General features: G+C 41.5%; 2 protein-coding genes and 1 long non-coding RNA gene across 24 annotated transcripts in view; 1 reads left to right on the top strand and 2 right to left on the bottom strand.

Annotated features, from left to right (window-relative positions):
• Positions 1-523: 523 nt before the first annotated feature.
• LOC127527858 (uncharacterized) overlaps positions 524-12,087 on the top strand; it is a 687,118-nt gene continuing 675,554 nt past the window's right edge. For all 15 annotated transcript variants that reach the window (XR_007935008.1, XR_007935012.1, XR_007935010.1 and 12 more), the window contains exon 1: positions 524-644. This is a non-coding gene — a long non-coding RNA (uncharacterized LOC127527858). The remainder of the gene's footprint in view (positions 645-12,087) is intronic.
• LOC114644514 (tripartite motif-containing protein 16-like) overlaps positions 641-12,087 on the bottom strand; it is a 428,510-nt gene continuing 417,063 nt past the window's right edge. For 6 of the 7 annotated variants that reach the window (XM_051927887.1, XM_051927888.1, XM_051927880.1 and 3 more), the window contains one exon: positions 641-1,391. The gene's annotated coding sequence lies outside the window, so the exon portion shown is untranslated. Of the gene's footprint in view, positions 1,440-12,087 lie in introns of all 7 variants that reach the window. The other variant, XM_051927878.1, reaches the window with a different exon arrangement.
• The window catches only part of LOC114644753 (tripartite motif-containing protein 16-like), a 203,467-nt gene continuing 192,825 nt past the window's right edge, over positions 1,446-12,087 (bottom strand). For both annotated transcript variants that reach the window (XM_051927935.1, XM_051927936.1), the window contains exons 3-6: positions 9,676-9,909; positions 8,393-8,552; positions 5,688-5,753; positions 1,446-2,023 (exon numbers count right to left, since the gene is read on the bottom strand). In XM_051927935.1, the coding sequence (XP_051783895.1) occupies positions 1,482-2,023; positions 5,688-5,753; positions 8,393-8,552; positions 9,676-9,909 (1,002 nt within the window). In that variant the 3' untranslated portion in view covers positions 1,446-1,481. The remainder of the gene's footprint in view (positions 2,024-5,687; positions 5,754-8,392; positions 8,553-9,675; positions 9,910-12,087) is intronic.

Consider the following 12,087-nt stretch of genomic DNA (forward strand, 5'->3'; position numbering starts at 1 on the left):
GCAGGAGACGACCTCAACCAACACAAACATCAGATGACAGGACAACATGGCTGTCAGCCTGTAGAGTTTGAACGACTGCCAGTGTGCAGCTGTGACGAGGACGTGAGTGACCAGACAGACCAGTGGCTTTATGAGGTCACATAGCGGGGACTGAAGCAATGGCCGAGGTGACAGGAGAAAGAAGAGGGCAGCAGGGCTTAGGTCAGCAGTGAAGAGCTCATCGGGTGACAACCTGTCTGATGAGCGAGTGCTTAAAGAATCAGACGTCAGTCATACATCGAGATACGGATTTGATCAACGAGAAATACAATCTGTGATCACAGGACGGCCATCAGCATGTGACGAGTCAAAGAGGAGAAAATCAGGAGGGAGGAACTAAACTCACAAACACACAAGTGACACACTCGTCTGACTCACTCTGTCTCAGGTCACTCATCTCACCCTTTATCACCCTGACGCTCTTCTTTATCATCCTCACCCCTCACTCTTTATTCACCTTCTCCTCTTCCTTTTAACCCTTCAAGCTCCATGAGGATGACAGATTTAGAAGTCATAGTCACCATCTGCTGGTGAGGCCTGTAATACACAGTGGGGGGGCTGTCAGCCTGGGCCTTCATTGGCTTCTTCACACACACTGATGTCAGGTGACACGCCGCTCCTTGAGGGGTACAGAGGGAATTGTAAATTAATCCTGGGAATGTGTGTGTTAGTGGAAAGATAAAAGTGTCCCCAAGTGTCACATCTGATTGTCACTTTGAACACCGACAGTGACGGTGAAGTCAGTCAGCTGACTCATCTCCTTGATGTTGGGTGACAGTGGTAACAACAAGGAGGAGGTGCAGCTTAATGTCTAACGTGACACCAAGTGACTCAGTAAAACACCAAACTCCATCAGTATGGCCGACATGTGACTGAGCGGTGAGTCCTCATCTTTAGACATTCACAGTGAATTCATTCAGAGGTGACAGACCACCGGAGTAACTAATAGAGGGGCAGACAATGTCTGTTCAGAGGCCAGCACTCCTGTCACTTCTGTCACTCTGTGCTCCTAAATAGTCACTGGAATGAGGCTCTGGATACTGATACAGGCATGTGGTCCTGCTGGAGCAGCACTACTGAAAGGCGCTATATAGACTGACTTAACAGGTGACATTCAGTGACACTCAGAGGACACAGCAGTTGGGGTGTCAGCCTGAAGGACATGTGGCTGTGAATCAACAGTGACCCCTGCTGGTCAGACTGGTATTTGTAGGTCTGAGGTGTCTCCGCCCCTCACTATGACACACACACCTGATTGGCTACTCAGACCCAATAATAATGGAGACCCTGACAGCCGCACTCGCCCCTCATTCTCATCCACAAATTCACTCACAGAGGTGCTGCCCCCCCACCTACAGTGTAAAATTAATTTTGACCCCAAACTACAAACACAAAGACACCTGAGTTTGTGGGGACATCAAGTGACAAGTGGAGGGTACTGGTCAGTGGTCACATGGTGTCAGATGGCTGATTGTTACACTGCAGTCAGGATTAAGACAAAACCCTGGATAGAGGGGCTCAGTGAAGGAGGTGTTGAACCTGTGCAAGAGGGTCATTGTGTGTGAGACGCTATAAAATGACAGAGAGCCAGCAGGCCAGTCCAGATACACACCTATTCTGGGGCTGTAGGGGGCGCTGATTACAATCTGCTGGTTATTGTGCCACACAGAGTACCGGGAATGAGAACACTCCAAACACCAGGACTTGTCGTTGTTTCCAAGGATGCACTCCCTGCCCCGTCCTTTCCTGCTCAGTCCTTTATATGCGACTCCGATTACCTTGACGTCTCCACTGCACTCCACCTCCCAGTAACAGCGAGTCCCAGTCAGAGCCTCTCTGCACAGAACTTGAGGCCAGCGTTCAAATCTGTCAGGAAGATCAGGATATTCAGTGTTTGTCCTCTCACGTGTCACCTTCTTGTTCCCTTCAGACAGACGGAGGAATCCGTGTGCCGTGTTGATGTCCAGTGTGAGGGGACAGAAGTCTGAAAGGAGAGAAAAGAAAACGAGTGAAGAAATCTGGGAGTGTGTAACGGGACTGGGGGCGGAGCACAGCACAGACAATTAACAAGAGCCAATCAGGAGCTGCGCTGACCAGACACTAATAGTAAAGAGCTCATCTGATTGGACAGAATCTGTGGGGATTAAAAATTAAATCATAAAAAGACGACAACAACAGACAAGAAGATATTGACAAGAGTTTAGACAAATAGATTGAAAACAAATATTGAGAATGTAATAAAAGAAGAGCAGACATGTGTGGTACAGCGGAGAAGTGCAGCAGATAACCGGTGTGTCTTAAGAGACTGTATTAATGTCAGGAGAGAGAGAAACCTGCATGTCGCAATATTACATTTAGATTTGGAGAAAGCATTTGATAGAATTGCACAGAAATATATGTGGAAGATACTCCAAAAAATGGGAGTTCATGAAGGTTTTCTGGACTGGATAAAAGTAGTCGATAAAGATATACGAAGTCAGATAAAAGTAAATAACAAACTAACAGAGGAGATACAGGAGAAATGTGGAGTAAGACAAGGGTGTCCATTGTCAGCAGTGCTGTATTCTGTGTATAGAGCCCTTATTAAATAAAATTAGGAGGGACACAAATATAAGAGGAGTTGAAGTACCAGGAAGGGGGGGACAACAAATAAAAGTGTTTCCATATATGGATGACATAACAATAATAGTCAGAGATACATGGAATATAAATAAAGTAACAGAACATACACAAGTGTTTATGGAGGGGGTCAGGTTCAACTTTACACCTCAATAAGAGGGAATGCGTCCTTTGGGGGAAATGGAAAGAAAAACCACAAGGAAGAATAAGGTTATGAAATGTGGAGAAAGTATTAGGGATAAGATTTGGAGACGAGAGTACGGAGAGGATGGAGTGGAAAGAAATGGAAAAAAGATCAACAAACAAACAGAGTTTGGAGGATAAGGAACTTGTCAATGGAAGGGAAGATATTGGTGATGAAGGCAGTTATAATCCAAAACTATCTTACTTAGCAAAGGGTTTTTACACCAAAGAAAATATTAATAAGAATTATAAGAACGTGTTTTGTGTTTCTATGGGGGTCAAAATGTGAAAAACTGGCAAGAAGGAAGGTAAATAAAAGGAGAGAAAATGGAGGGAAAGAGGATCTGAATACAGAAAGGGAGTTGGCTTTAAGACACACAGCAACTGTTGTTAATATGGCGTTAAATAAAACGGGAAAATTAGCGGACATGATCAGATATCTGCTAGGCACAGAACTGAGAAAAGCAAAATTATTAAAAATGACAAATAGCAGACCCATTGCCTTTAATATGCCAAAAAATTATAAAACAATAGTAACATTTGTTAAAAGATATTCATGGGAGGAAGGAGATCACAAAATTTGGGAAAAGAAAAAAGACCTAAAAAAATATAAAGGAAAAGACGAAACGGTACTAAAAATCCAAAAGCTCACTGAAGAGCAAACAAGAAAAGTGTGGCAGCAAAATGAAGACAAAGAATTAACAAATAAACAAAAAGACCTCGGGTGGGTGACATTATATGAAATCCTACCGACGCAGGCGGCCATGTACAAAAGGAGAGTCACGAAAAGTTCAATATGTCCGAGGGAGAACTGCTGAGAGGTGGAAACACCAGAGCATGTGTTTAGGAACTGCAAAAAGACACAAGATGTGTGGAATGAGGGGTTATAGGAATGGAAAGGGAGGACAAGAAAAGAGGGGATGAGAAAAGAAGGAGTGTTGTATGGTTAGTAGGGAAGGAGTTAAATGTAAAAATGACAAGAAGGGAATGGAAAATGAACAAAATAATAAAAGAAAATATGTGGTGGTGGTGGAATGAACTGGGGATTCATAACAGGAAAATAACAATACAGACATTATTATAGAAATGTGAAAAGGAAGGAGTGGAAGAAAGGAGGATTAAAGAAGGACAAGGAAACAAATGGCCTTAAAAAAGGTAAAGACCTCAAAAATAGAATTAAAGGTGGGGATAAAAAGTGTCACGGTGGTGAAATGGTGACGGGTGACAGTTAATTAGCAATGTGACAGACTGTGTGTGTGTGCTCAAAGCTAAGAGACTGAAAAGAAAAAGGAAATGAAGTGAAAGGGGACAAGAAAATAGTGTTAGTGGTAAGTAATGGAATTTAGACAACGTAAAAAACAAAAATAACAACAGACAACAAAGAGAAAGGCAGGCAAGTCAGTCATCTGAAAGTCATCTGAGTCGTCAGAAATGATAAGAAACAACATAAGGTCACCACTGAGGTCAAAGGTCTAATGGACTGTCCACACTGACCGCTGGCTTTATTAAATGACATGTTTTATTGTCACAGTCCACCTCTTAAATTTAAAATCAATCCACTGTCACACTTCACAACCACATCAATTATTTGTATAAAAGCTGCAATCAGAATTTACTATCTATCTATCTATCTATCTATCTATCTATCTATCTATCTATCTATCTATCTATCTATCTATCTATCTATCTATCTATCTATCTATCTATCTATCTATCTATCTATCTATCTATCTATCTATCTATCTATCTATTATATGGTGCCTTTCCCATCTGTCATTGTCTCTCTCTTTCTTTCTTTCGTGTGTTTCCTGTCATCTCTTTTTATTATTGGACTCTCATTCTTCTCCAAGGTGACTCCCATCATCTCAGATTCCATTGTTTCCGTTTCTTTTCTTTGTCCAATCACAGCCCAGGCAGGTGAAGTGACTTGCTGAGGTCACACAGTGGTGTCAGTAGTGGGATTTGAACCCACAACCTCAGGGTTTGAACTCCAAAGTCTTCACCACCACACCACACTGCATTTTCTCCTGCATTTACACTCTCCTTCTGTTCAAACGGAGGTCAGCTTTACTCTGGTGGTCTCATCAGGGAGGTGGGCTACAGTTCTGTGGACCCACAAACATCTTGAGAATATTAGCAGCTGTGCTTAGTGGAACATGAAGCTCTGTGGAGGTGGTCTTGTAGTCTTCACCTTGACCACCCTTGTCTGTGACCGTCATCATCTTCTCCTCTTCTATTGTTCTCGTTCAGTGTGAGGCACACAAGGACACAACACAACAGACTGAGGACTTGACTGAGTCACTGAAGACCTCGGTGACACTCATTAGAGGAATCAGTCAGCTTGAGATGTCACCACAGTCCAGTGGGGTCTTTGAACTTCTAAGGACCCCCAATAATTTTCTCTTCCATTTCATTTGTTTTAATGTTTAAAATTTGTGAAGTCGAGAATTCAAAGTAAAGTGTCTGCTCTGTGGAGTAAAGAATGGAGGATGATGAGGACTTTTGTCAGCTTTAACTATTTTCACATACAGTTGTGCTTCATTTTTAAACTAATACTGTGTCTGAATATACAGTCATGTGATAAAGTAAGTGCACCCCATGACGTGGATTTTACTTTTCCCTTTTTAAACATTTCTGGATACATCAAGACTCGGGTTCAACATACGGCTTTGGTGATTCACTGTCTGAGTCTCTCTATCCCATAATGCACCAGTCACAGGCCCCCCACCATTCTCAGCCCCTCAGTCACACAACACTCAGACTTTCATATCCTAAGCCTGTCCTGCTCTATTAAAACTTCAATGATTTTTATTGTGATGATCCATTCAGTCAAAGCACAAACTCACATTTTAAAAAGTCGTCTCTGCTCTGAGGTTCAGGAGGCTGGAGGGCGAAAACTGGAGCTTCATGATCTGAAAATAAAAAGAAAAGAGAAGAAGAATGGAAACTGTGAAGATGGCATTGTGGGATCTTAGTTTAGTTCTTAAACACGTATTACAAATGCAGAGGAGTTCAAATAAAACATTTATAAAATATACAAGGGCTGGCAAATTGGGCCAAATGTCGATCTGAATATTGATATTAATAATAAATATACAGGGAGTCAGAGAGTATTGAGACCCCTCAGTTTCTGCACACTTTACCGTGTTGTTGATTTAATTTTAAATGGATTAATGTGCCTTTGTGCTCATCAGTCTACACTCAGTAACCATAATGACAAAGTGAGCGCAGGTCTTCAGAAAGGTCTGCACATTTATTACAAATCAAAACTGAAATGTCTCCTTCCTAGAAGTATTCAGACACTTCATTCAGGTCTTTATGGAAGCCCCTTTGGTGGTCTTCATGACTCAGTGTCACTACAAGCTTTGCTCTCCTGTATTTGGCTAGTTGATCCCATTCTTCCTTGCAGATCCTCTCAAACTCCGTTAGATTTCAAGGTAAGCGTCTGTGAACTGCCATCTTCAGGTCTCTGCTGTTCTGTGGGGTCTCAGTCTGGTCACTCAAGGACACTCAGACTTGTCACAAAGCCACTCCAGAGTTGTCTTGGCTGTGGTCGTCAGGTCGTTAATCCATAGACCAGTCTTTGGTCACAGGTTTTCTTTAAGGTCCTCTCTGTAATTGACTGCACTTCCCCTTCTGTCAATTCTGACCTGTCCCTCTGACCCCATAGCCTGATGCTGTCACCACCATCTTCACTGTAGAGATGGCATTATGAGGATAGTGAGCAGCGCCTGGTCCTCTCCAGACATCCTGCTTGGTCTTCTCTCTAAAGAGTTGAATGTTTGTCTCATCAGATCTCTAAATCTTTCACTTGATGCTCTCAAGCTGTCATTTGTCTTTTACTTCAGAGTATCTTCTGCCTGGCCAGTCCACCATAAACGCTTGATTTGTGGAGCACTGCTGAGATGGCCGTCCTACCTACAGTTTCTCTCATCTCAGTGGAGTACTTCTGAAGTTTTTTTGCAGTGACAAATTAGGTTTTTGGTCACCTCCTTGGCCAAGGCCCTTCCTTCCCAGTTACTCAGACTGGCCATCTCTCGAAAGTGTCCTGTTGGTTCCAAACTTCTTTCATTTCCCAATACTTCAGGCTGCTGTGCTGCTGGGACCACTCAGAGCTTTACAAATGGCTTTCTTTCTTTGCTCTGATCTACTCCTTACCACAATTTGATCACAGAGGTCTACAGAGGGTCCCTTGATCCCCATGTCTTGGTGTTTGTCCTGACATACAATGTCATAAATATATTGTATTTTATACATATTGACAAGCAGGTACAGTTGGGGACATCTTCAGAACTCCATCTAGTTAAGAAATCCCACCCTAAGTCGAGAGGGTGCTGCTCCTGCTAATGTAATCACGTCAATGAGTTCACAGGCCACAAGACCAGTGACGTCACTTCCACAGCCCAGTAATTAAGCTCCGCCTCTTCTGTGACACCACTATAAAATGTCACCAGAAGTGAGTGTTCATGACAGATCTGTGACTGAGGAAGACGGAGCTCCGACTCACAAGTGACTTTAACTTGACAGCCTTTGATTGCAGCAGACGTCATCATTGTGCTCCGTCTTTGTGCTTTTTATTTCATCTTCATCATTAAACGGGGTATTTCAGGGTGGTACCCCAACTCTTTGTGCACACTCAGTCTGCTTATTTTCACAATACACACATACAGTATATGTCTAATGTGGTGGACGGCCGGGATGGACCCTGTGCCCTTGGCTACTTGACCTTAGTTTGTGTTTAAACAAATCGCAGTCTTTATGTGTAAACGTACGTAATTCATAATTTATAAAGTGTGTTTTACTCTGAGGCTGCACTCACTGAAATGTTCAGGTGGTCCTCAAGTAGTCAGAGTTCTGACACAGTCCTCCAATTTGCTTATCTTCACCTCCAAATTAAATCAAATAAAATCCTTTTGGTGAGTAAAATCCTTTTAAATGTCAGTGGGAGACACGACTTCTGAGCAAACAACAGCAGGAATATAAAACACGAGAGCCCAGGGGGAGCACAGCTGAAAATGGATGAACGTGAACTTTTAACGTGGATTCCATCCAGCAGAATGTAATGGACACTGAAGACATCAGGAGCAGATTGAGATGTTCTGATATTATAAAGCACTGACGCTGAGCTCAATTTGATTCCATTAACGTCTTCTCTGTTCTCAAATAAACAATTCATTTGTGCTCTGAGCCGGCTTAGCCATTTAAAACACATTTCTGTTCATTAATCTTAAGGTGAGGAAAGCAAAGGAAATAAAAAGAATCGCAAAGTTAAATGAAAAAGGACTTTTAAAGAGAATACGTGGAATAAGAATAAGGAGTATAACATTTCAAGTTAAAATTCCAAAACATCTGATTGAGAACAACTGATCATTTAGAGAGTTTGTTATGACTCAGATAATGACTGTGAAAGGCACTATATAGTAAAAAATAATAAACAGCAAAGGATGGCAGATAAATGTTAAAGAGCAGGCCTTCTTCAGTGTCCTCTTATTGTCACTATGGTCCTCCTAATAGACTTCAATAACAAACACAATGTCACCAGACGCTGTACCTGATGGAGTCCTTGTCACGATGACCCACTGGCTGATCTTCTCCAGACTCTTTGTCAGACCTGACAGCTCCTTTCTCAGGTCCTCAAATGAGAAATCAGCGGTGACAGTGAAGCTCAGCGAGTCTCCATCAGCAGGAAGGACACAGCAAGAGGAGAAAGTCTGAATCAGGAGCGAAGAGGGGATGAGATTTCAGAAAGGGGACATTAAAAAGTAAGTAATGCTGATAAGAGGGGGCTCTTCTGAATTAAGGATCAGTGTGGTGGGCAGTCAGCGTGGGTTGAGATGGTGAGAATGCCTGTCATTGACTTGTTGGTTATTTATGAGAGAATATTTGGTGGAGTGTAGTGGAGCATCAGAGATTATCAACCTTAACTATCAATGAGCTTTTCATACAGGACTCCATGATAAGAGAGTCACGATAAAGGGATTGAGGGGGCAGGTGGGTCCAGAATTGACTTGGCACACAAAACAAGGTGTTCGGCTTTATATGGTTCTGAGAAAAAATTAAATTAACTTAAATTAAATTAAATTAAATTAAATGTAAAGGCTAACACTTGTAGGGAGAAAGCTCTTTAATATGGTTTTATAATTGAAGGTCTGCAGCTCAGAAGTGTGACTTGTGAGGAAATCCTTGGAGCATTTGTGTATTCATCATCATCATCATCATCATCATCATCATCATCATCATCATCATCATCATCATCATCATCATCATCAACCATACAAAAGAGAGAAAGCTATGGAAAGCTGAGTTATTTAGCATCCACCATGTGTGGAGTGTAAATCAAGAAGACAATCTCACTAACGAATGTGAAACACAGTTGACATCAGGACTATTGTGTGGAGTTTGAGAGAAAAACACACGAGAAAGATGAGAGATGAAATATGAGACTGGACTGTGGGGTCTGAGCTGTGAGGAAATGCTGAAGGATTTGAATCTCATCAGTTTAAGGATGGAGACATCAGGAGGTGGCCTGGCAGAAGAGTTGGCACCATCCTTTACTAGATGTCATCTTTTACACTTCATAAAAAAATCACTTTTTCACCCAGACAGCTGTAGATTCATCTGTCCGTCATGTACATGAAGTAAACAACTTTGAGATATTTGTAAAAAGAAAATTTGAAATGTTAAAGAAATATGAAAAGATGGTCTGTGTTGGGCTGAATGGCCTGTTCTTGTCATGTTGTTCAAACTCCTCGGTTCTTTGAAAATTCTCTCTAAATGTTCTCCTGTCCCACACACCCCAGTCTGATCAGACTCCCTGTGAAGTGTCGCTCTCACCTGCAGGAAGTGGAGATGGTCCTTGGTCTCTGAAAGCTCCTTCAGCTCAGTGTCTCTCCTCTTCAACTCCTCAATTTCCTTCTGCAATTGCTCCATGACTCCTTTAGCCTTCTCCATTTCTCTCTTTTCTTGTTCTCTGATCCTCTCAGTCAGTTTCCTGTGGGCTTCCTCAATGCACCGCATCAGAGCAGTGAAGCTCTTCTCATTTTCTTCCACCTCTCTTACCACAGACATCTAAATAAATAAGATAAAGATTTAGAATTGCATCACCTGATAAGAATAACCAATCATGAGGCACATTTGTTGTTATTTTGATGTTGTGAAGGACAGTTTGAATTGGCTGGAGTGACTGGTGGTACTTTATTTGCAGAAAGAAGGTCAGTTGCAGACTGCCACCCAGACAATATGTTCCCTCCATTATGCTGAGTAACATCATCACTCTGCTGATGATTCTATTAATGAAACTGCAGCACTTAATGAGATACGCAGTCATAAAAGGCTTCCTTGTGAAGGATCTTGAGAGCCAATGGCAGGAGCTGCTGTGGACACCTGTACTGTCTTGCAAGGACTCCATTTGACCTGATAGTTTATATAAAAGTCAGCCTTTAAAAATGGCATCTCCTGCTCGGCCTGAGGTTAGTTGTGGAGTAGGACAACACACACGACAAAGAAGAAGAAGAACAAGAAGAAGAACAAGAACAAGAAGAAGAACAAGAACAAGAAGCATAACAAGAAGAAGAAGAAGAACTTTGCACATCTGGACAGTGACTCACATAACTCTGTGATAGAAGGCAAGGATGAGAAGCCCTAAAAGGTCACCTACTAACCAGCCACTAGAATGAGGAAGAAATGATAATATGAGATTTATTATTAGGGAATTTAGATGAAGGTTTACACCAAATACAGAAAGTCTCATATGGTGTTTTGCCCTTTGGTACAGATGTGGAAAACCTCCCTGGTTGGGTGGATAGGATCCTGGCCAGAATAGGGATTTAAGGAGACAGTTGTCATTTTAACATGTGTGGAAAATTTAGGATCAGAGTTAGGATCGGACCACCAGTACTGCAGAACAATTTAAAGACGTTGGTAAAAAGCTGAGGAGCAGTAGTGACAAAGAGATCAGAAGTTCAGCTTATGCAACACATAAGACTGAGGACATTAGATAGATAGATAGATAGATAGATAGATAGATAGATAGATAGATAGATAGATAGATAGATAGATAGATAGATAGATAGATAGATAGATAGATAGATAGATAGATAGATAGATAGATAGATAGATAGATAGATAGATAGATAGATAGATAGATAGATAGATAGATAGATAGATAGATAGATAGATAGATAGATAGATAATGGCCCTCATAGAATCTTAATATAATTAAAGATTTATTCTTCATAAAGTTGTATTCCAAATACACAGAAACTCTTTTGAGCCAAACAAGCCAATCCAAAACAAACAAAGATTCCAAACAGAATCCAAAGACAGTTGTTGAAGAACAAACCACAGGCTGACAAAATCCAGAAAATCACAAAAGCATAAGGCACAGCTAAAAGAACACAAGAACTCATCAAACTCACAGAGCACATTCACAAATCAACATTAACATAAATAAACAAACAAAAAAGACATGAAACAAGACTTTGAACAACATCTAGTGGAAGGAATGCTGGCTGAAAATGTCACAGTCATCATGGGTGTAGAGAGGGGATTTCATGCGTCAGTAATAAGCAGGAATTCTAGGAGGAAACAACAAAAGCAGACGAGCGTAGAAACATAAACCGAAGTGAAGGTCGGTCTGTGAGGTTGGTTCTCCTTCACTTCTACTTCTTCATCTGTCACCTCTTTGTCTGGATTGGACTACACAGTGTTGAGTGACAGATTGTGCCCCGCCTTCTTTCTTTGAACTAAAGACACAACCCACTGGTCTGGACCGGCTGTTTTTAATACTTTAGTACACTGGATAGTTAGATTAATGTGAGTCTTTATTAAATAAATTAGGTTGGATAAGTTTGGTCTGTCTGGGCACAGAAATGTGTGTGAAGACTTCTGTCTCTGCTGGATGAGAACTTTCACAAAAATGAATCCTGGCAGAACTGGGCATCAGAGAGTGTGCTACCATAGACAGTCTGCCAGATCACTACAGGGTGAGAGCTACACTAGTGATTACAATGGAAGCCAATTTGGGGTTTCTGTCAATAAACCAAACTGAAATGTGAGGATGTGGTGGAAGATCTGGAAAAACTGGAAGAAACCCACTGAGATACTGAAAGAAGGGGTAAACTCCACATGGAAACTGAATGGAGGAAAGTGGATCTGAGATTCAGCAGATGCCACCACTGGAAAATCTTACTGTCCTTTGTGATAAAATATTAAAGCTGAAGTTAAACATTTGGAGGTGTACGTTAT

The sequence above is a fragment of the Erpetoichthys calabaricus genome, chromosome 5, assembly GCF_900747795.2.
Source record: "Erpetoichthys calabaricus chromosome 5, fErpCal1.3, whole genome shotgun sequence".
Classification (NCBI taxonomy): Eukaryota; Metazoa; Chordata; class Cladistia; order Polypteriformes; family Polypteridae; genus Erpetoichthys; species Erpetoichthys calabaricus.